The following is a 23,304-nucleotide window of genomic DNA, read 5'->3' as shown; positions in this document are numbered from 1 at the left end:
AGATACTATACCATAAAATATAAAAAATTCAAATTTATGCTAAAAATTTTTTCTGTTGTAAAATTTTTAATCTAATCACAAAAAAATCTTTAATTCTATTATCTCCTTTGTGAACCAAATTCATTTAATTGAATCGGTAGATTGCTCTTATAATTATTATAAGGAGAAAACAAATTTTAATTTCCACTTTTTAAATCGATTACTTTTATCTTCTATGAATTTATGAATGAATAATTTATGTTGTAATACTATTAAGTTCACGTGGCTGTCAAAAAAAACAAATATGGTATGTAATTCAAAACAACTCTCTATTTTCACAAATAATCTGACTAACCTTTGCCGACGTCCTTGTTGCGGAGAATTAATAAAACAAGAGTGCAGTTGGCCGCGACCAGAAATAAGTGCAGTTGTACGCTCCGATTCGAACGAGTGTGGGAAGTCACAGCGACGCAACGACGCGAGAGACTCGACACATGCGAGCAATAGACAATAGAAAAATGACGAGAGACAAGTGAATTTTTAATTTAGATGTAATCAATTGTTGTATGAGTTTTTGTATTAATAAAGTTAAAGTGTATGTTCAAGCGAGTTTAACCAAGCGATTTCCCCAACATTTTTGGTCCACGAGCGAATGTTGAAAACCAGTACAAGCGAGGAGTAGAATACAAGCGAAGCGAAACACGTGCCAATTAACCTAAAACGGTGAGTTTTAGAAGGATGGAGAAGGCAACGGGGAACCACTGCATTAAGGACTCATAGAGTACCCCTAGTAGTAATCATCATGATGGACATGCAAAGGAGAAGTACTGATAATGTTCATCGGATACCAAGATCCGGCAGAGGAAGACAAATAGATAAGTACAAGGCTTCCTAGGTCGTAAACCTGCTAAATCCTTGTAATAAGAAAAAGACAACCATAAAAATTGCTACGTGGAATGTGAGGAGCTAATTCTCTTCGGGAAAATTAGATAACGCCGTGTTGGAAATGGATCGTTTGGGTATAGACATATTAGGCATAAGCGATACACAATGGCCAGGAAATGGCAAATGCCCCACAACTATTCATCGTATGTTTTATTATGCCGGAAGTAACACCACAACCCATCGATACGGAGTTGGAGTCATCTCAAAAAAAAAATGGAAAGATGCTGTAGCAAATTTTACTCCATTCTCAGAGCGCGTGATGTTAATACAATTGAAAGATAAGAAGAACATAATAAACATCATACAAGTGTACTCTCCTACAGCAGACAAAGACGAAGAGGAAATAGAAAAATTCTATAATAACTTAGAAAAGGTGATGAGAACAACAAAGAGACAACACATTAACATAGTAATCGCCTGATCTGAACGCCAAGGTAGGTCAGGTAAAGTTTGAGAAAATGTCGGTGAATACGGCTTAGGTAATAGAAATGAAAGGGGTGATGGTTTAGTTCAGTTTTGTCAAAGCGAATATTTAATAATAACTAATACATTCTTTAAATTACCCCCAAGGCGACTGTATACGTCACCTCAACACACACGACGTGGACGTCACCACAACACACACAAGAAAAAGTAATCAGAAACCAAGTAGATTACGTAATGGTGACAAAAAGATACCGTAATGCCGTGAAATCTACTAAAACTTACCCTGGAACTGATCTCGGTTCAGATCATAATCCAGTAGTATCTGTGTTAGAAGCTAGACCAAAGAAAACAGTGCGAGAAGAGATCAAGAGCAGCCTCAGTGTAGCAGAAAACCAAATCCGCAGAACAGACAACATAAATGAAAAACTGAAGTATATAAACACTATAATAAGAACTAAGGGAAAGAAACACCTAACCAAATCTACAAAGAAACATAAGGTGTGGATGACACCAGACATACTAGAACTAATGGATGAAAGACGCAAATTGAAGAATAATTCAGAAAAATACAGACAGGTTGATAAGAACATAAAGCAAATAATAAACAAGGCCAAAGAATCATGGATTAAAGAACAATGTGTAGAAATGGAAGACTATGAAAGAAAGTATGACACATTCAATATACATAAAAAAGTAAAAGAACTTACAGGAACCCAAAGAAGACATCAAATAAGTTTGCTTAAGGACAAAGACGGAAATATTATTATAGACTTAACAGAAAAAATTAATAGATTGGGTGAATACATAAGAGAATTGTTTGAGGACAACAGAAATAACATTGTCCAGGTAAATGGTGAAACGGGACCTGAATTCCTAAAATGTGAAGTAGAAATGGCACTTAGAAATTCCAAAACTGGAAAGGCAAATGGATCCGATGAGGTTTCTACTGAATTACTAAAGCTCTTGAATGATGAATCAATAGGTATAATATTACACTTATTTAACACAGTACACAATATTGGTATTATACCTCAAGAGTGGCTGCTGTCTACATTCGTTACACTGTCAAAGAAATCCAATGCAAAAGAATGTTCAGAACATCGAACAATATCTTTAATGAGCCATCTACTAAAGATATTTCTAAAAATCATCCACAACCGAGTTTATCAAAAGTTGGAGTCAGATATTAGTAATACGCAGATGGGGTTCATAAAAGGACTAGGTACTCGAGAAGCTCTCTTCGGTTTGAATGTTCTTACACAAAGATGTTTAGACGTTAATAAGAAGTACATGCATGTTTTATCGATTTTGAAAAAGCGTTTGACAGAGTACGCCACGATAGGCTAAGAGACATTCTTGAAAGAAAAGACATAGATTATAAAGATCTGCGAATACAGTGGAACCCCAATAAGTCGGCCCCCGTTAACCCGGAACTCCGGCTAACCCGGACCGATTTTTATCAGACAAACATTTCAACAATAAAAATGTATTGCTGTTAGAAAATCTCGTGAACCTAATTCATTCATTTGGTGACGTCAATATACGAACGAAACGATTGAATCCGACATTACTGAAAATATCAGGGTGGAGATGGGACCCTGTCGCGCAATTCGCAGCAAATAAAATAGTCGTATGTTTTTGGCTTCATTTTATTTCGGTTATACATAGGCATTTTCAAGGTTCACGAGGTTTTGTACCAACTCTATGTACTATAGTATTTGAGAGATAATGGGTATTTGTGTAATTTGAACTACATATACCATAGTAAAAATGACTCATGGCACACCATTCACTGCCGTGTTATCGAAAACCTTTATATTAGCACCTGTATTATCCTTTATTTATTTGAAACTGTCTTAGCATTGTTTAGAAAAGACTATTGAAATTCTTTTTTAACAATGGTCTTAGTCATCACTGTTATTAAATAACATAACATCAGAGACGGTATTGTGTGTAGTAAAGTCGTATTGTTCGCTTCCGTTCTGTAATCGTTCGTAAATCTATTTAGATTTTGTGTGCGTGTTTTTTGTCTATAAGAGCAACAAAACGTAAAAATGTTGTAGTGACAATGGAAAAGAAACTAGAAGCATTAAGTAGAATTGATAAAGGTGAATCTTGCAGCATTATATGGTGTCGGTACATCTACAGTATCAGATTGGAAGAAAAATAGAACTAAAATCGAAGAATTTTTTTTTCAAAATGATAACAAAAGACAGTTTGGACAATCGGTGCAAAGCTAATAAAGCTAAGAATGAGACTCTTGACGACGCTTTGTATGTGTGGTTTTGTGTGAAATGCGAACGTGGTTTACCAGTGTCTGTGTGACAATTATAACGGAGTTTATCTGTAAGCATACCATATTTTATTAATTTTTACCATCTTCTCCGGCTAACCCGGATTTTCGATAACCCGGATCGGCCGCGGTCCCGATTAATCCGAGTTAACGGGGTTCCACTGTAATTCTCAACTTATATTGAAATCAGAAAGCTAAGATCAAAATAGAAAATGGGATATCAAAAGCAATAGAAATACGTAGAGGAGTAAGACAGGGATGCATTTGGTCACCACTGCTATTTAATATATATAGTGAAAGCATCTGTCAGGAAGCCCTTTTGCAAACAAATGAAGGAATCGTAATCAATGGAGAGGTAGTAAATAATATTCGATACGCGGACGACACTGTACTAGTTGCAAGAACAGTAGAAGAATTACAATGATTACTTACAAACATAAATATTGCTTGCAACAATTATGGCATAAATATCAATATAAAAAAACCAAGTAATACTTGGTTATATGGTCTTCAGTAAAAACATGACACAACCAGCACATATTAGTATAAACGGCATTCAAATTGAAAAAGTATCAAATTACAAATACTTGGGAACTTTAATAAACGAAACTGGAGACCAAAACAATGAAATAAAAAGACGTATCGAAATTGCCAGGGCCACCTTCATAAAGATGAGAAAATTCTTCTGCAACAGATATACAAGCATCCCTCTACGATTAAGAATGCTAAGAGACTACGTATTTAACACGCTATTATACGGTGTAAAGGCCTGGACTCTCAAACAGAACAACATAAAAAATATTGAAAGTTTCGAGATGTGGTGCTACCGTCCAATGCTGAAAATGAGTTGGGTTGAAAGAATCACAAATCTTGAAGTAATACGAAGGATAGGAAGAGACCCAGAAATGTTGTTAATGATAAAACGAAGAAAACTCGAGTATTTGGGTCACCTAATGAGAGGTCATAAATACTCATTACTTCAAAATATAATGCAAGGAAAAATAGAAGGAAAACGGAATCCAGGCTGTAGAAGAATGTCATGGTTGCGGAATTTGAGAGATTGGTTTGGCTGCACCACTAATGAACTTTTTAGGTCAGCTGTAAACAAGGTCAGGGTAGCCTTGATGATTTCCAATCTCCGATAGGAGTGGCATAAGAAGAAGAAGAAGGTGAGTTTTTCCCTATTTTTTCCAATTTAATTAACCTGTATTATATCCTTTATAACGATTCGAGTTTGATTTGGGTTGGACTAGTACCTAATTAAAATGAGTACCGAAATTGACAAGCTAATAAAGGAAAGGGAGACTCTAAGGTCAATTGAACAGACAAAATAAATTTCTAGAGAGCATTTCGTCACAATTAAACGAAATAACCGCAAAAGTCGAAAGTTTATTTACAGAATTTAACACAAAACAAGAAGCCATAGAGTTAAATGAAACAACGGAATCTGTATCAAAAGAGAAACGAGAATGAAAGAGAATATTTTGACAAACTATATTTCTCATTAATAAGTACTATGAAGCTAAAACTTGACACATTCTATGGTTACAATCGGTCAGGTACGTCGTTAGGCGAGGCTCCAATCCCGCAAAGGTCTACAAAGACAGTTGACTTATTAGTTTTAAAATTGCCAAAATCTGTGGGTCCTATCTTCAATTTTTGGAGTTTAAGGACTCGTTCAAAGTCTTAGTTGACGATAATAAAACATTTTCTAATATTCAAAAATTTTATTACTTACTATCATGTTTGAGTGGTGAAGCATTAGGGCTTATAGAATCAATTTCAGTTTCCGGAAATAATTATATAATAGCTTGGGATTTATTAAAGGACAGGTACGATCAAAAGAGATTATTAATCCAGTCATATAAGAGAATTATTTGAATATCCGGTCATACAAAAAGATTGTCATGCAAGTTGGAGGTCATTTTATGATACTTATATACAGAATTTGCGAGCCGTGCAAGTTTTAGATGAGAAAATAGGCAGTTGGGACAGCTTATTGCTTTATCTGTTTACAAACCAGTTAGATAAATATACGCGGCGAGAGTGGGAACAATTTAAAATACAGGGTGATGAAGACATTCATTCTAGTGTAAAAACGTTCCTTTCAGAAGAAAACCAATATTGCGAGACTTATTTCAAAGACACGTTCAAGCGATCAGATGACAATAAATTCATTGTTTCAATTCCATTCAAGGAAAATTTAGCAGATCTGTGTAACTCACGTAAAAGTGCTTTAAAACGATATTTCTCACAAGAGGGCTCTTAAAAAACCCAGAACTAAAACGTGATTATGATAGGTTCATGCAATAATACTTACAATCGGGACATATGAGCGTGGTTGAGGAAGAAAGAGAGCAACAATTGGTTTACTATATGCCTCATCATGCAGTTGTTCGGGAAGCCAGTAAAACTACACGCGTTCGAGTGGTATTTGATGCTTCAATGAAATCGTAATCCGGTCTGTCTCTTAATGAAGTACAATGGGTGGGGCCGACCTTGCAGGATGATCTTTTTTCGATAGTTCTCAGATTTCGAAAGTATCAATTTGTTATGACTGCAGATATATCAAAGATGTATCGAATGATTCTCGTAGCTCCCGAACAATGTAAATTACAAAAAATATTTTCGAGAGAAAATGCAGCCGATGACTTAAAATGTTATCAGCTGAACACAGTGACCTACGGCACGGCTTCAGCTCCTTGGCTCCTTAGGCTTTCGGCTTTCGCCTAAGGCGAGTGAGTGAATTAAAAGGTCGTTTTATATGGATGATTATCTAGAAGGAGCAGATAGCGAGCAGGAATTATTGGATTTACAGGCACTAGTGACATCCATTCTAGCGAGTGCAGGATTCCAACTCAGAAAATGGCTATGTAACAAAAGACGATTATTGACAAGGTTTCAAGTACATACGAGCCTAGAATCAAGCATTTTAAATATAAACAATGAAGAGACGAACAAGACATTATGGATATTATGGGACTATGAATCCGATTCGATAAAATATTCCTCGCCGGTATTTAAAACATACCATGCTATCACAAAACGCGTTATATTGTCGTCTATTTCACAGATTTTTGACCCTCTAGGTCTACTCGGTCTTATTGTAATAGTTTTAAAATTATTAATGCAATCGCTATGGCAAGGGCATTCCGAATGGGATGAGAATCTTCCCGACGAGATAGTTAATGCCTGGTTGAAATTTAAAGACGATTTAGTGAAGATTACTGATCTTACCATACCCAGAATGGTCACAGTGTCAACGTATGTATCTGTAGAATTACATGGATTTGGCGATGCAAGCCAAAAGGCTTACGGTTGGTGTTTATATATCAGGTGTCAGGTGCAATCAGGTCAATATGTATCAAAACTTTTGTGTTCAAAATCTAGAGTAGCACCAGTTAAAACGTTACTAACTATACCACGACTACAGCTATGCGCTTCGTTGTTATTAGCACAGCTGGCACAAAGAACAATAAAGGATTTACAAATCAAGTTTGATAAGTGTTACTTTTATTCAGATTCACAGATAACATTATCGTGGATAAAAGGTCCAGCCAGTAAATGGAAATTATTTGTAGCAAATCGCGTTATTGAAATTCAACAACTAACAGATGTGAGTGATTGGTATTATGTAGCAACTGATCAAAATCCCGCGGATCTTGTCTCCAGGGGTATGAGCGTTGATGAGATACTTATTTCAAATTTGTGGTGGAATGGTCCCAGTTGGCTAGCTACAAATGACTTAAAAGAATTTATATCTAGTAAAATTCTAAAATTTGAAGGTTTACCAGAACAAAAGTCTATTGCTCATCACTCAATACTAATCGACAATTTTAATTTGTTTACACGGTTTTTAAATTTGAATAAACTTATTCGAGTAACAGCATATATTACGAGATTTATATTCAATTGTCAATTAAGGCTAAGGGCGAAAGATTCATGCGATAAGAAAAAAAGAGTAGGCATATTTAGCAGCAATGAATTACAAGGGGCACTCAATATGTTAGTAGCCTTGTCACAAAAGGAGTCTTTTCCTGAAGATTTTGAGAGATTAAATAAGGGTTTAAGATTGAAACGCAATAGTAACTTATTATCTTTGAACTCATTTTTAGAGAATGGTATTATTCGCTTGGGTGGCCGGTTGCAGAAGTCAACCTACGAGTACGATAACAAATATCCGATAATTTTGTCACCTTAACATGTATTAACACGTTTAATTTTAAAGGCTGAGCATCAGCGATTAATGCATTGTGGTCCAACCATGTTGTTGGCTTCGATTAGAGAAAGATTTTGGCCCATGTCCGGACGTAATATTTGCAAGGGAATTGTCAGGAACTGTATATCATGTATTAGAGCAAAACCTATACCTGGTAATTACATAATGGGAGAGTTACCAGCTACACGAATCACACAGTATTTGCCTTTTATCAATGTAGGAAGAGATTTCGCTAGTCCGTTTTTGTTGAAAGATCGATTGACCAGGGGTTATAAATTTATAAAGAGCTATATATGTATATTCGTATGTTTATCGACAAAGGCTGTACACCTAGAAGTTACATCCGATCTGACCACTGCTTGTTTTCTAGCTGCTTTTCGACGATTTGTGAGCAGACGTGGGAAACCATATGTAGGCGCGAAAAAAGAACTACTAAGTCTTAATAGTTTTCTTAAAAATCAAGCGATCTCGGAAGAATTCAATAATTACTTTACTGAGCAAAGAATAGATTGGCATTTCATACCTTCCAGAGCGCCAAATTTCGGAGGCATCTGGGAAGCTGGGGTTAAAAGTTTTAAGTTTCATTTTAAGACGGTTGTGGGTGAAGCACATTTAAATTTAGAAGAGTTTAACACGGTACTAGTTCAGGTCGAATCAATACTCAATTCACGTCCTTTATGCCCTCTGACATCCTCACCTGATCAGTTGAATCCTTTGACTCCTGCTCACCTTCTTCTGGGAAGAAGTTAATTTTGCTGCCAGACAATGATGTCAGTCAGATACCAGAAAATCGTCTCAAGCGCTTCGAGCGATTACAAAAAATTCTTCAGAATTTTTGGAAAAGATGGAAGCAAGAGTATCTTGCTGAACTTCAAATTAGAAGCAAGTGGAAGCAGCATTCCGAGAGATCTATCTTGGGGATATTGTACTTGTAATTGATGAACAGACTTCAACCCTAAGTTGGCCAATGGCAAGGGTCGAGCAAGTGCATCCAGGAACTGATGGAGTAGTGCGAGTAGTGACGATCCGCATGAACAATAAAATGTTCAAACGACCCGTTTCTAAACTTTGTGTGTTACCAACTGAAACGCAGGACATGGTTGACAGTGTTAACACGTTTCAAGGCGGCCGGTATGTTGCGGAGAATTAATAAAACAAGAGTAGAATAGAAATGAATGCAGTTGGCCGCGACCAGAAATAAGTGCAGTTGTACGCTCCGATTCGAACGAGTGTGGGGAGTGAGAGCGACGCAACGACGCGAGAGACTCGACACATGCGCGATAGACAAGGGATATGCGCGGCAATAGACAATAGAAAAACGGCGAGAGACAAGTGAATTTTTAATTGAGATGTAATCAATTGTTGCATAAGTTTTTGTATCAATAAAGTTAAAGTGTATGTTCAAGCGAGTTTAACCAAGCGATTTTCCCAACAGTCCTTATTTATTCTACTGGATTGTGTTGTCCTAATTCTCCCACGACGTGCCCTTATGATTCTGCCAAGTGTGCTTCTCCTTTCAACTGTTTCAAAAAGCACTCGTTTGAATGCTCTCCACAAATTAAAATCTCAGACTCGATAAAAAAATATCAATCTTTAGAATCCAAAGATTTTTTTCCTCAACTAGGTACCTCGTGAAATAAAACACTGCTACTCGTTACTTAATGGAAATTAGAAACTTTAATCTTTTCGGACACAAGAAAATTGGACTTCTCGACTCAGTCTCGTTTTCGTCTCACAGGATTCTGCTTCCACGGTCACCAAATTAACACAGTTTGCACAAATATACTACTTTCAAACTGGACTGATTTTTTTCGATGGTAATTACACAGTGATTCCCTTTTCTCTTATCAATTTTAAACTAACCACTCCATTCTTCTTCCACCGCTCTCTAATGGCCAATCACACGAATTTACCAAACATCATCTCACTACTTTATTTTCTTAAGAAAAAATAGCATTGTATACAAAATTTATTTCTTCTCAATTTCTAGGAGATATTACAATTATTTTTATTTACAATCTAAAAAACCCTATATCTTAAACTAAACAAAAATGTTTACTATCATTTCTCTCTAGAAAACCATTTAGAAAGCATGATCTATTGTTAAATCAACCTCGGTATACATTAACTTTCTAAACACCGTTTTAGTCCGTTCTTTTGAATTAATAAAATGTTCGTAGAAACTCTACCACTTAAATTTTACTCTTCTGCAAAACACTTCTTACTGCTAAATTATTTTATTTACAAAATTTGACCATATACAGGGTGATGAAAATCTACGGTCTCGTGGTCTTTGACATAAAATTATTTTTCAAATTCTCCCCATAAAAATTATTTAACAATATATTATTTAAAAAGAATTGATCTTTAAAAAAGTATCATTTCTTTTAGTATAAGAATGTATGCGAAATGCTTTTTGTATAAATTCAGTAATACTACATTTGCTAAAACAAAAATTAAATGTTGGCGATACGAATTATACCATTACGAATAGGTTCAAACCAAAGAAATTAAGACACGTTATGAAATAGCACGTGCATCATTCACTAAACTTAAAAAGTTTTTTTGTAGTCGCGATATAAGATTAGAACTACGCCTAAGGATGCTTCGGTGTGGAAATTGGTATTGAAATAAGTCCATTTGAATAATTTGGCCGCCTTTGAATTTTGGTGTTACTGAAGAATCCTACGAATATCATGGATTCAAAGAATGTCAAACGTGGAAGTAACTAGAAGGATAGGAAATAAACCGGAAATAATACTAATTATCAAAAGACAAAAACTTGAGTACATGGAACATGTGATGAGAGGGCAAAAATACTCATTATTACAACTTATTATGCAAGGCAAAATCCGAGGAAAGCGAAATGTGGGAAGACTAAAAACATCCTGGCTTAAGAACTTACGGGAATGGTTCGAATGCTATAGTGCAGAGCTATTTATAGCGGCAGTCAACAGGGTCCGCAGTGCCATGATGATTTCTAACCTTTAATTGAAGATGAAACTTAAAGAAGAAAAGGAAGAATAGGTACGAACTGCCGCCGTTACGAAATGTCGCAGTTACGAATTGTTCGTTACAATTTATCGAGTTACGAATTGTCGCGTTATTAGATGTCATGGAACCCCTCAGGACTAGCAATTTACGTGTTGTGGGGAGTCCTACGTTACCTGATGTAAAATCTAGGGATCTTTTAAACATCACACATAATTTTATATGAGCATAAAAACGTAAAATTTTCTACAACTTTATAATATTTAAAGGGTCTTTACCCTATATTTGGATGGCACAAGCATGTAAAACCTGAAGTACCTACTATAACCATTACGTATGGATCTGCCACAAACAGTCGCCTTAAAAAACTAGATAGCATTCAATACAAGGCTCTGCGGTTACTTCTAGGTGTACTAAAGTCTACACCTATAAAAAATATTTTAGCTGACTCCATAGAGCCTCCTTTACATTTAGGATGACTATTTTTAGCTGAAAAATGTATTCTTAAATGCCAATCTAACTAACAAACTGAACTTATACAGAAAATATGTGACATTTCTGTTTCTAATCTTGTCGACAAATGGTGGCATAACACGAATTCTTCTATTTTAGCAGTGGCATACTCGAAAGTTTCTCAGCACCTAAACAGTCCAGGTGAATTATCTTTCTTTAAATCTAGTTTTAATATATATATCTTATGCCAATGTCAATATTTGGTTCCCAAATTTTGACACTGGGAATCCAGTTGACTTTCAGCAACATATAGCCAAGCTTGATAATCCATACAGGATTTTCACGGATTGTTCCAAATCAAGATTGGGAGTTGGATGTGCTGTATATATTCCGGATCGCCAAGAATCCTTGATGTTCAAGTTAGATACACAATGCTCCATATACTCTGCAGAAATGTTCGCGATTTATCAAGATCTAGAATGGGCTGTCAACAAAAAAAATTTTTAAGAAGCAAGTTGTAATTATAGAAAACTCACGTAAATATTTATATAAAAATAGCCTTGTCGTCAAAATTTAAGAAAACCAACTAAAGGAAAAACAGACTTCTGTAACTTTCGTCTGGGTAAAGGGACACATTGGTATTTCCGATAACATGAAACCAGATTTTTTTGCTAAAGAAGCAATCTTAAAAGGATCAGAAATAACTTGGCTAGCTAAAGGCAATCTAACAGCTACTCGCAAGAAAAATGTGAAACAAAATTGGGATATTGAGATTGAGTGGTATGCTTTCTACAATCGAAGCAACAATATCTACACCAAAATTTATCCTATTTTACCTACTGAGCCTTTTGCTCTCAGAATTTGTCCCAATAGAAATATATATGCCATGTGTGTTAGATGTCTCTTTAATCATGCCACTATCAAGATATTCCTTTATAGATTTAACCCATCCGAATCAGATCTTTACGATTGCAATGGCTGTTTGAAAGAAATTAGGGAAAAACGGATATATATTAACGATGACATGGACAAAACGGAACGGGAGATCTAAGGAAAAATCAGAATAAGGGCTAAATAAGCCAAAGCACAAGGAAAAAACGTGAAAGTGGTCTTTCAAAGAAAAAAATAAACGACGATATATCGATATGGAATAAAAACCTAGAGCAACTAGAAAAAATAGAACAGCAAGGACGAAACCAAAAAAACTAAATAACGTAAATGAAACAGTAGCAACAACGGTAATGGATAAGGAGACGATTAGGATTAAAGACAAGAAACTGAAAACTAACTTGGGAACATGGAACGTAATAGGTACTTATGAAACGGAAAAACTTAAAGAAATAATAAGAGAGATAAAAAATATAAAATAGACATATTAGCTTTACAACAAACAAAACAATTAGACACAGAAATAGTAGAAATAGTGGATATAGTAGGCAATGCCAAAGTGGGAAAATAGGATATATATATATATATATATATATATATATATATATATATATATATATATATGAAAATATAACAGGAAAACACAGTAAACACGATGTATCAAATGATAACGGTCAAAGAATTATAGGTTTTGCATCAGAAAGACAAATGGTAATAAAAAGCACACAACAAAAGACACGTGGATATCCTCGGATAAAAAGACAATAAATCAAATAGACCACATATTAATAGAGAAGAAGCACGAACAAAAAAAATAAACATAAAAAGCATGAGAGGAGCGGAATGTGACTCGCAGTGCCGGTTTAACCTAACTTCGGGCCCTGGGCACTAGAGTTTTAGGGGCCCCCTTCATTGCTGTTCGTTGTAAATTTTTTTAACAAAAAAACACTTGCATTAGCCTGCATTAACTATAAACGTTTATTGTAAAACCCATACATTTTTAAAAATTTAAAAAAAGGTTTTTAAAACAAACGAGAAAAATAGCAAACGTAAAAAATATTCCAAAAAATAGATTTAAAAATGTAAAACAAAAACAGAAGGTTCTACAGAACAATACATGACAAACGAAAAAACATATTCTAAAAAATATAATATAAGACAAAAATTCGTTCACTTTTTTTCTTGACTAGGCATTAGAAAACTCCACTTCTTCATTTTTTATAATATGATAGTGATAATGCGTCTAGGTTTTCTTGACCCTCTGACCTTCAATATATGTATCTTTATTCTTTTTAAAGCCAAAAAAGACTGCTCGCCTGACGTATTAGAAATTGGTATCGTCAAATAAATTTGCAGTTAAGTTAAAAATTGGCAAAAGTGGCCTTTACATCCTGGATGACACCAAATTTTCAAATGTTCATTTAAATTTTCGCATAACGGTATAAAATGAATAATTTCATTATGCATGTTCTCTTTGGTTTCACCAACATCTTTTTTATATTCCTTGCATAAAATATTAATTCACTTTTTGACTTCTTTATTTAGCGTAAAAAAACATCTAACAGCTGATGTAACATCTTTGTAGCATTATATTCTTTTTAAAAGATCTTGAGAAATATTGTGGCATATAACATTAAATAGGTACTTCAATTCTGAATATCTCTTGCCCCTTTAAAATTCTTTCAGTTTCAACTGCTTTATCGAAAAATGTTTTTTTCTTTGTTTTTTGAAGGCCAATTCTATAGAATATGTTTGAGATTATTGCCTTCACAAACAAATATTTTTGGCTTCTATTTCAATTTCGCGTAATTTATTTCTTACGTCTCCAACAAAGCTCAAATGTCATTAATTCTACTCCAATTGACACGTTCAAGTCCACAGTTTCTAACGTTTTGCTTGTTGCATTCACTCGTTTTAAAATCCTTGTCCAAATCAGTGTCAATAGAGTGCCTATTTAAGTTAACCTGTCTCAAACGTATCCATTTTATTATGTAGTGCCTTGGCTTCACTTCTAACTGCTGATTTTTTGTCTCTATTATTGGGTGCGTTCGGACGACCACAGCGGCTGGACAGCTGAGCCAGCAGTAGCTGTCAGACGTCACCGCTGGAAGCCAGCCGCTGAGAGATTTACTAAGCTTTCCCTATCACGGCTGGATGCAACCACTCAGCCGATTTCTGCTGGCAGCCAGCCGCTATGGTCGTCCGAACGCACCCATTGCTTAACTCAACAAAAGTTTCTACATGTTTTGTTTTCATCGCTTCCAGGAATTTATTGCAAGTTTGGTTAGACAGATAGCTAACTGAACCTTTTTCTTTATTCGCATTCCGCTGTAAACTCTGAGCTAGGAAGTTGTCAAAATAAAGTATACAAGAAAACTTAAGTAATTTTCCTTATGACGACTCGTTAAATTCTGATGGGATCAACGAAAAGCTAGTCCTTGAGAAGCAAGCCCAAGTTGGTGACAACAACTCTTCTTAGGACCTTTACTCAATAGTCAGCTTTGCGTTCTACTTGCTCTTTCAAGCCAGCGTCTATAACTCCAATTTAACTTATGATCCATCTAACTCCAACTGATGATCTTGTTATTAATGTAACCATAGACTTCAGATGAAATTTACTTTCTTCGTGAGATTTGAATAAACTATTCAAATATTTTCAGTGGGTAAAATACATGTATCCAAAATCAGTTAAAAACTATTTTTTTCAATTGAAAATAATTTGCACGGGTAACAATAAACAGCTTTAACATTTCTCTTTGCCTCAGTTATAAAATGCAGTCAAGAGCAGGTTATAAAATGAATGATAATATAAAGAAACACAATCAAACGGACGAAGAAATCAAAAAACAATTCAACGAGCATTACTAAAAGATAATATGAAACAGAAGGAGTACGAAGAACAAATAACCAACAGACTAAACGAAGACCCAGAAACACTATACCCGGAAGAAAAGTGGGAAAGCATAAAAGAAGTAGTTTTAAACGCCAGTAAAGAAATATTAATTAAAGTTAATAGAAAACAAAAATCAAAAGAATGGTATGATGAGGAATGCCAAAAAATATCAGAAGAAATTAGAAAAATAAGAATAAAAAACCTAACAAATAATAGTGATATTAGCACACAACAATATAGAGAATTGAGTAGAATGATGAAGAGAACATGCAGAAATAAAAAAAGAAAATACAACGAAGAAAAACTCAAATTGATAGAGGAGAAATTCCAAAAAAAAGGAAATAAGATCCTTTTACCAGGAAACAAGAAAAATGGAAAGAGAATATCAGAAACATAACCCATATATGAAAAATGAGTAAGGAATATTAATAAATGAACCAGGGGAAATAATGAAAAATTGGCAAACTTACTTTAGACAACTTCTAAACAAAAACGAAGAAGAAAATGAAACAATCCAGGAAATTGAAGATGACCATATAGTAATAGAAACACCTATGAAGGAAGAAATAGACAATTAAATAAGAGGACTAAAAAATAATAAAAGCCCAGGAATAACAGAAATTTCGGCGGAAATGATAAAGGCAGGAGGAAAAAGACTACACAAAGAAATACATAACCTGATAAAAAGCATATGGGAAACAGAAAGAATGCCAGGAGAGTGGGCCATAGCAAGGATATGCCCCATGCATAAAAAAGGTGACAAAATGAGATGTGAAAATTATAGAGGTATCGCGTTGCTAGAAGTCGTTTACAAAATCTTGACAAACATCATAAGGAAAAAGTTAAATCAATACACGGAAAAAATATTGAGCGAATATCAGGCAGGATTCAGAGGCAATAGGTCGACGACAGACCAAATATTTGCATTAAAAGAAATTCAGACTACGTGCTACGAACATAAAATAGCAATATAATATGTTCTGTTCGTCGACTTTAAGCAGGCCTACGATACGGTAAAGCGACAACAGATGTACGAACTAATGAAAGAGATGGGCCTACCAAGTAAAATCGTCAGGATGGTAAAAATGACTATGGATAACACCACAAACGAAATAGCATGGATGGGGCATAAATCAAATCATTTTGAAACAAGGGAAGGATTAAGACAAGGAGACCCACTATCCACGACTCTTTTTAATGTAATACTGGAAAGAATAATTAGAAAAAGTAAAATAAACACACAGGAAACGATTTTTAAAAATGGCCATCAATGTATAGCATTCGCAGACGATTTAACACCATTAACGACAAGTAAGAAAGAGCTAAAAAAAATAATGAGCAATATAATAAAAGAAGCAAAAATGTTTGATCTCCTCATAAATAAGGAAAAGACAAAATTCATGATAATGGAAGAAACAGATAAAGAAAAAGAAGACAATTTCACATTAGAGATAGAAGGAGAAAATTCATGCGCGTTTAAAAGAGTTTCAGAATTTAATTACCTGGGCGTAAAAGTAGATGAAAATTGACATGGGGATGGGGAAGGGGAGATAAAAGCAAGAATAGCAAAAGGAAACAAAAAGTATGGGGCATTGCAATCCTTAATGAAATCCAAATATGTCTAAAAAAAGACAAAAATAAGAATCTACCAAACAGTTATCAGACCTACAGCTACATTATGCATGTGAAACATGGGTGCTTAAAAATCAGAAATAGGCCTTTTAGAAAGATGGGAGAGGAAAATACAAAGAGCAATATATGGAGGCGTGAAAACAGATGGTCAATGGAGGAGAAGAAATAATAAGGAACTTGAAGTACTATATAACAAACCAAAAATAACGACGGCAATCAAAGCACAGAGAATCCGATATTTAGGACACGTTGAAAGAATGGGAAAGGAAAGAATGACAAAACTGGCACTATCACGTAAACCAATACAAAAAAGAAGAATAGGTAGACCACGAAGGAGATGGAAATACAGCGTATATGAAGACTTACAAAAAAGTAATATTGTGAACTGGAAAGAAAAAGCTTTGGACAAAAAACAATGGAAGAAAATGGTCAAGACATGTATGGAAAGACTATAAGAAGTTTAAGTGTAGTATTATTTTGTATAAATGAATGTAATATTGTATATAGTATAGTATTACAGGATATAGTGTTATATATGTAATAATAATTGTAAGGAAAAATTAAATTTTTCAGCATTACGCCTTCAAGGCCTGTTGAGATTAATAAATAATATATAGGGTGTCCCAAAAGTAGTGGAACGGTCGAATATTTCGCGAACTAAACATCGGATCAAAAAACTGAAAAATATGTATTCAATCATTTTCAAAAATCTATCCAATGACACCAAATACCAACCCCCACTACACCCCCTCGAGGTGGGGTGGGGGGTAACTTTAAAATCTCAAATGGAAACCCCTAGTTTTCCTTGCAGATTTGGATTCATTACGTAAAAGTAAGTAAATTTTATTCAAGACATTTTTTCGAACTGTGGATAGATGGCGCTAGAATTGGGAAAAACGATTTATCCTGATACCATAGGTAAATTATAGAAACGGTCTAATATCTCGAGAAATATACTTCCAAATAAGAAACCAAAAAACAGGTTGTTAATATTTTTCGAAAACCTATCGATAAACACCAAAAATGACCCTCCAAACCACCCCCTGGAGACGGGGTGGGGGGTAAATTTAAAATCTTAAATAGCAACCCCCACTTTTGATTGCAGATTCGAATTCGACATGAAAAATTAAGCAAAATTTATTCGAAACATTTTTTAAAATTGCTGATAGATGGCGCTAATAAATCGCATTTTTCCAATTATAGCGCCATCTATCAACAATTCTAAAAAATGTTTCGAATAAATGTTGCTTAATTTTTCATGACGAATCCGAATCTGTATTAAAAAGTGGGGGTTGCTATTTAAGATTTTAAAGTTACCCCCCACCCAACCTCCAGGGGGTGGGTTGGAGGGTCATGTTTAGTGTTATTCGATAGGTTTTCGAAAAGTATTAAAAACCTTTTTTTTGGTTTCTCATTTGGAAGTGTATTTCTCGAGATATTAGACCGTTTCTATAATTTACCTATGGTATCAAGATAAATCGTTTTTTTCAATTATAGCGCCATCTATCCACAGTTCGAAAAAATGTCTTGAATAAGAGTTGCTTACTTTTACGTAACGAATCCAAATCTGCAAGAAAAACTAGGGGTTTCCATTTGAGATTTTAAAGTTACCCTCCACCCCACCTCCAGGGGGTGTAGTGGGGATTGGTGTTTGGTGTCATTGGATACATTTTTAAAAATAATTGAACACGTATTTTTCAGTTTTTCGATCCGATGTTTAGTTCACGAAATATTCGACCGTTCCACTACTTTTGGGACACTCGTATAATAAATAATAAAGTCACACATTGATATTTCCAGTAACATGAAAGCAGATTTTTTTGCTAAAGAGGCAATCTTCAAAGGATCGGAAATAACTTGGCTAGATAGAAGCGACCTAACAGCTACTCGCAAGAAAAGTCTGAAACAAAATTGGGATATTGAGTGGTACGCTTTCTGCAATCGAAACAACAATCTCTACAAAAAAATTCATCATATTTTACCTACTAAGCTTTTTGCTATCAGAATTTATCCCAATAGAAATATAAATTCCATGTTTATTAGATGTCTTTCTAATCATGCCACTGTCAAGATATACCTCTATAAATTTAACCCATCCGAATCAGATATTTGCGATTGCAATGGCTATGTTGATGATATTAATTATTGGTTGCTTGGATGCAAGCGTAATAATATTTGATAATGCAATTTGATGCACAATCTGGTTCAAGAATTTTCAAAACAAAACTTTTCTCCCAGGTTAATTATGGTCAAAGTTAACCATTTTTATTATTTAATTCACAGTTTACCTTAATTTTATAAATATGATGTAGCATTAAAAATACATAATAAATAGTCTCCCGTTTTATACCACTGTGGCTTTGGGAGTATAGCAGGGTAGTCTGTTATGTCTAGGGCCTACGGTATACAGGGAAGGTAACAGGGCCAGTGCTACGCTTCAACCGCCTATTATTACCCCTGGTTTTACCCAAGGTACTCATTTTATTCAGGCTGAGTCGACCTGGGCCCTATAAACATTTTAAAAATGTCTAGTTGTTCTTGCCGGCAGCGGTAGGATTTGACCTCCGGACCACCGACACGCGAGCCAAGCACGCTACCACTTCGCTACGCCGGCAATAATTAAAAATACATACAACCCTTAATTTTCACTCTTCTGTCACCTATTTTTTAATAGCCATCTATATATTTACGTCTGTAAAATTCTCCTGTTACAGTGTTGGTTGCCATACTCCTTTGAGACCGTTTACCGATTTTTATGATATTATATGTATATTCGGTAGGTCTTAAAATTGGTCGTAATCTATTTTTTTTATCCCTGAGTGATACAGGGGGGTTTTCCCCTAATATTTTGTAATGTTAGATGGGGATATGTGTACATAACGTACTCTATATGACTACAAGTGTATACAAATTAAAAAATAATGATCAAAATCCATCAAAAAGCTTCGGAGATATTAATCGCAACAAGTGTTTGAAGAATCAATTTCAATTTTTTAGTGCACGGATTTTAATAATTTCCCTCCATCGACCACGAGTCGATTAGGTTAGAACGTCATTTTGAAAGCGTTTTTAACTACTCTGTTAAATTTCAAAATTTACTCAAAGTTTTACACATAAACTATATACCATGAGCTTCAAAATAGTGCTAGTTATTTTTCTTAATTGTTATAAACAAAGTATGGTCCTTTTCATAGGCATTTTTCAGTGCGTCACAAATGATAGAAAAAAAGGTAAGTCCGTAATAATACACATTTATAACATTTATTCTAACATGACATTTTAGTTAAATCTGACAAATTTTATTTGCAATTTGGCATAAAAAAATCAATTGTTTTTATTGCATTTATAAAATGGTTAGCTGTGAATTAAATAAAAAAGTGACTAACTTTGACAGTAATTAATCTAGGCGAAATTTTTTTTTTTTGAAAATTTGTGTAAAAATATCAGATTTTCAAATCTCTCAGCAGATTTAGTCTACACTCAATATGAACAAAGTTATTCAAATTGTCAAAAAGTCAAAAATGATACTAGTAAAATGTTTTCGGAATGATAAAAATGACTTTTTATTGATTTTTTTAAATACGTTGAAAATTTAAGTATTCTTCTTTTATGTGGTTTCCACAGATTTGCTGTATCATTATTATTTTCTAAACAATAACATTGCAAAAAACATTGCTGTTTGCAAAAAACAAATTGAATAAAATTTAAACTAATTGACGAATCCCCTTGAAATTTTTTGTGCAATATATGGACTAATTGATTCAACTTTTCGTGCAATATTAAAGGCTTAAGTTTATTTTTGCAAAAGCTATAGCAAATTTTTTATTTTCGAAATTTTAGTTTTATTTTGCAATTTACGAAGCAACATATGATCGGACCAAAATTCAAAGACTGCCATTTTAAACCTTTACTCATCTACTAAAAGATGACTACTCTAAATAAGATGTTTGATTACCCTATTTTTACCTGCAGTGATTTAAACGAAAAAACTACCATTTTTGACCCTTATTTGTTAATAACTAAAATTCTCGTCCGAACTGTGATGGGCATTTTTTTATTTATAATGTATTAGGTATATAGTCCCAAAAAAACCCATTTTTGAAACCTAGCTGGTCAAGTGTATATTTTTGCCTTATTTTCCTGGAGTAAAAATATTAAATAAGCGAACTAGATAGAGACAATAGAGGAAAAATAAAATGAATTGAAGTAGTATAATATGCAAATCATTCTACCTATTATTTAGGTACGTTTAAGAAAACAATATCCATGTATTCGAATGAATAAATACATTCGTTTTATATTAAACATAATACTATTAACCATACAATTTTAATCATTATTTTTGATACGAAAAAAACCAATTCCAATGAACTTGATGGCAATGGTAAATAGAAAACTATAGATCAGGGCATTTACGCAAAAATAAATCGATTTTTAAATATAGCACCTATCGACTTGTTTTCAACATTGTCAAATTGTTTTCAAGATGACGTCAGAAAAAAATTCTACAATATAAGATTGGAAATGCATAGTTGCATTTACAGTGCATAAAATGCATAAAAAAATTCATAAATATATCAAAATCAGTATATTAAGGGCCAGATTTCGTTACCTGGGGGTTTTGTGGGCGCTGAAGATAAACACGATTGATAGACCGACGCCCGGAGTACCTGGTGCATAGGGTCACTGCTAAGACAGAGTCACTGCTAAGACAGAGTCACACCTAAGGCGCGTCATCTTCTGGAGTTTCGAGGGTTATTAGCACACAATTGATGCAAACAGATTACTCAGGAGTTTTTGGGGTTGATGAACACGAATATGATATAAGAATCGACCTTCAGATTGTGCGCAGTGTGCGTGCTATGCCCGAGTACTCGGTTTGCATCAATTTAGTATTGGAAAGTCTCGAAATTAGGCCCCTGGTACTCCGGGGGTGGGTTTTGATGGCGTGTTCGTACTCAGCGGTCCCAAAAGACACGACTAGTCTGTTAGCATTAATTAAGTACTAAAAATTCTCGAAACTCCAGTAGATGTGCCTTAGGAGGGACAGTGGACACCAGGTGCCCCGTGGGTCGGCTCTGATGGCGTATTCATGTTTAGCAACCTCAAAAATTCTCTTGTAACCAAAGTTGGCCCTTATTATACTGATTTTGATACGTTAATGCACTTACAATCTTTTATTGGGTCAATAGGACGACCGGATCGGTTTCGAGCACTACAATTTACTGTCCATCCTTAGGTCTTCGGTAAAGGTCAACTCGAAACCGAAGACCTGAAGATGCAGTAAATTGTTGTGCTCTAAACCGGTCCAGTTGATCTCTTGACTCAATAAGAGAGATTGTGAGTCAGTCTGAATTTTATTTCTTCAACCAATTTATAATGGACTTACGCATGCAATCCTTTCATCATTTTTCAGAAAAAATTGGAATAGAATAGGTAGATCCATAAACCATGATACACCGATAAACAAATTGTGGAACATAATATAGATTCTATAGTATAGAACCCTAAATGAATAGTCGAACTAAAAGATATTAATTATTAAAATAAATTTAAATTCACAAGATGAAACGTTAACTCAAGAAAGTGAATCCTACTTATATACAAATATAATTTTTGCGTGCTTTAAAATATATTATAAACAATTATGACAAAAATAGAAAACAATCCTTCAAAATTTAATTTACAAAAATATAAATTGAAGAGATTAAAAAACGAAAACAAGTTTTTAACACGTAGATTTAATATTTAATAAAATCTGAAACCTTTAATGGTAGGTACCATAATAAAACGTAGAATATAAGTACTTACCTGATTTGAACTTTGGAGCAGCGTTGATAATAGACGAAAACACTAGAAAAGTAAGAAAAACTACACACACACGCAGCATGGTGACTTTCTTGTTATGCGATTTTAGGTACTATTCTAAACATTTACTTAAATGTTTGTTATTTATAAGGTCGTCCTGGTAAACATTAGTCATGAAATATTACGTGGCTTAATTGTTAAAGCAAGGTCGGACTATAGGGAAAATATGACGGGGTAAACTAAAACAGTAAATTATTTACGTAATTTGAAAGTATTGTAATCATATTTAGAATAGGGTTTTTATTTTATCTAATTTCATTTTATCTATCATATCAATTTTATCTATTTCTAGTATTAAAGTAAGTTTCAACTGAAATTGAGGAGTTTGCTGCAAGAAGGATGCAGCTCCATATTTGGTAATTGTTGGGAAATTGAAAAAAACTGTTTTTTAATAAAAGTTTTTATTTTAACCCTAAAGACATAATATCAATCGATGAAAAACAGATTTAGTCAATATTTGAGGCTATTTTCAAGAAGATAGTTTTTGAAAAACTAAGAAAAAAAATTGAAAAAAAGTTGGACCTGCATCTTTATTGCACCAAACACGTGAAATAATGCTTCTTTACCATTATTTTTGAGAAAAGAAAAACAAATTCCCAACAAAAACTCTTTATTCGGTTACAACAATCAAACGAGTATGGTTTGCCTACTACACAAATACGAAAAAATCTGTAAAAAGAAATAGGTTGGTGTCAAAAAAATAGCATTAAAAAAAAT

At 34.1% G+C, this 23,304-nt stretch overlaps 1 protein-coding gene across 1 annotated transcript in view; it reads right to left on the bottom strand.

Moving 5' to 3' along the window:
- The window catches only part of LOC114342090 (uncharacterized), a 117,755-nt gene extending 95,007 nt beyond the window's left edge, over nt 1-22,748 (bottom strand). Inside the window, exon 1 of the mRNA XM_028292883.2 lies at nt 22,531-22,748. Within this exon, the coding sequence (XP_028148684.2) occupies nt 22,531-22,609 (79 nt within the window). The 5' untranslated portion in view covers nt 22,610-22,748. The remainder of the gene's footprint in view (nt 1-22,530) is intronic.
- Nucleotides 22,749-23,304: the final 556 nt, after the last annotated feature.

Source organism: Diabrotica virgifera, chromosome 4, assembly GCF_917563875.1.
Source record: "Diabrotica virgifera virgifera chromosome 4, PGI_DIABVI_V3a".
NCBI classification, from domain to species: Eukaryota; Metazoa; Arthropoda; class Insecta; order Coleoptera; family Chrysomelidae; genus Diabrotica; species Diabrotica virgifera.
The sequence above is the reverse complement of the archived record's forward strand: the minus strand, read 5'-3'. Positions and strand labels throughout refer to the sequence as shown.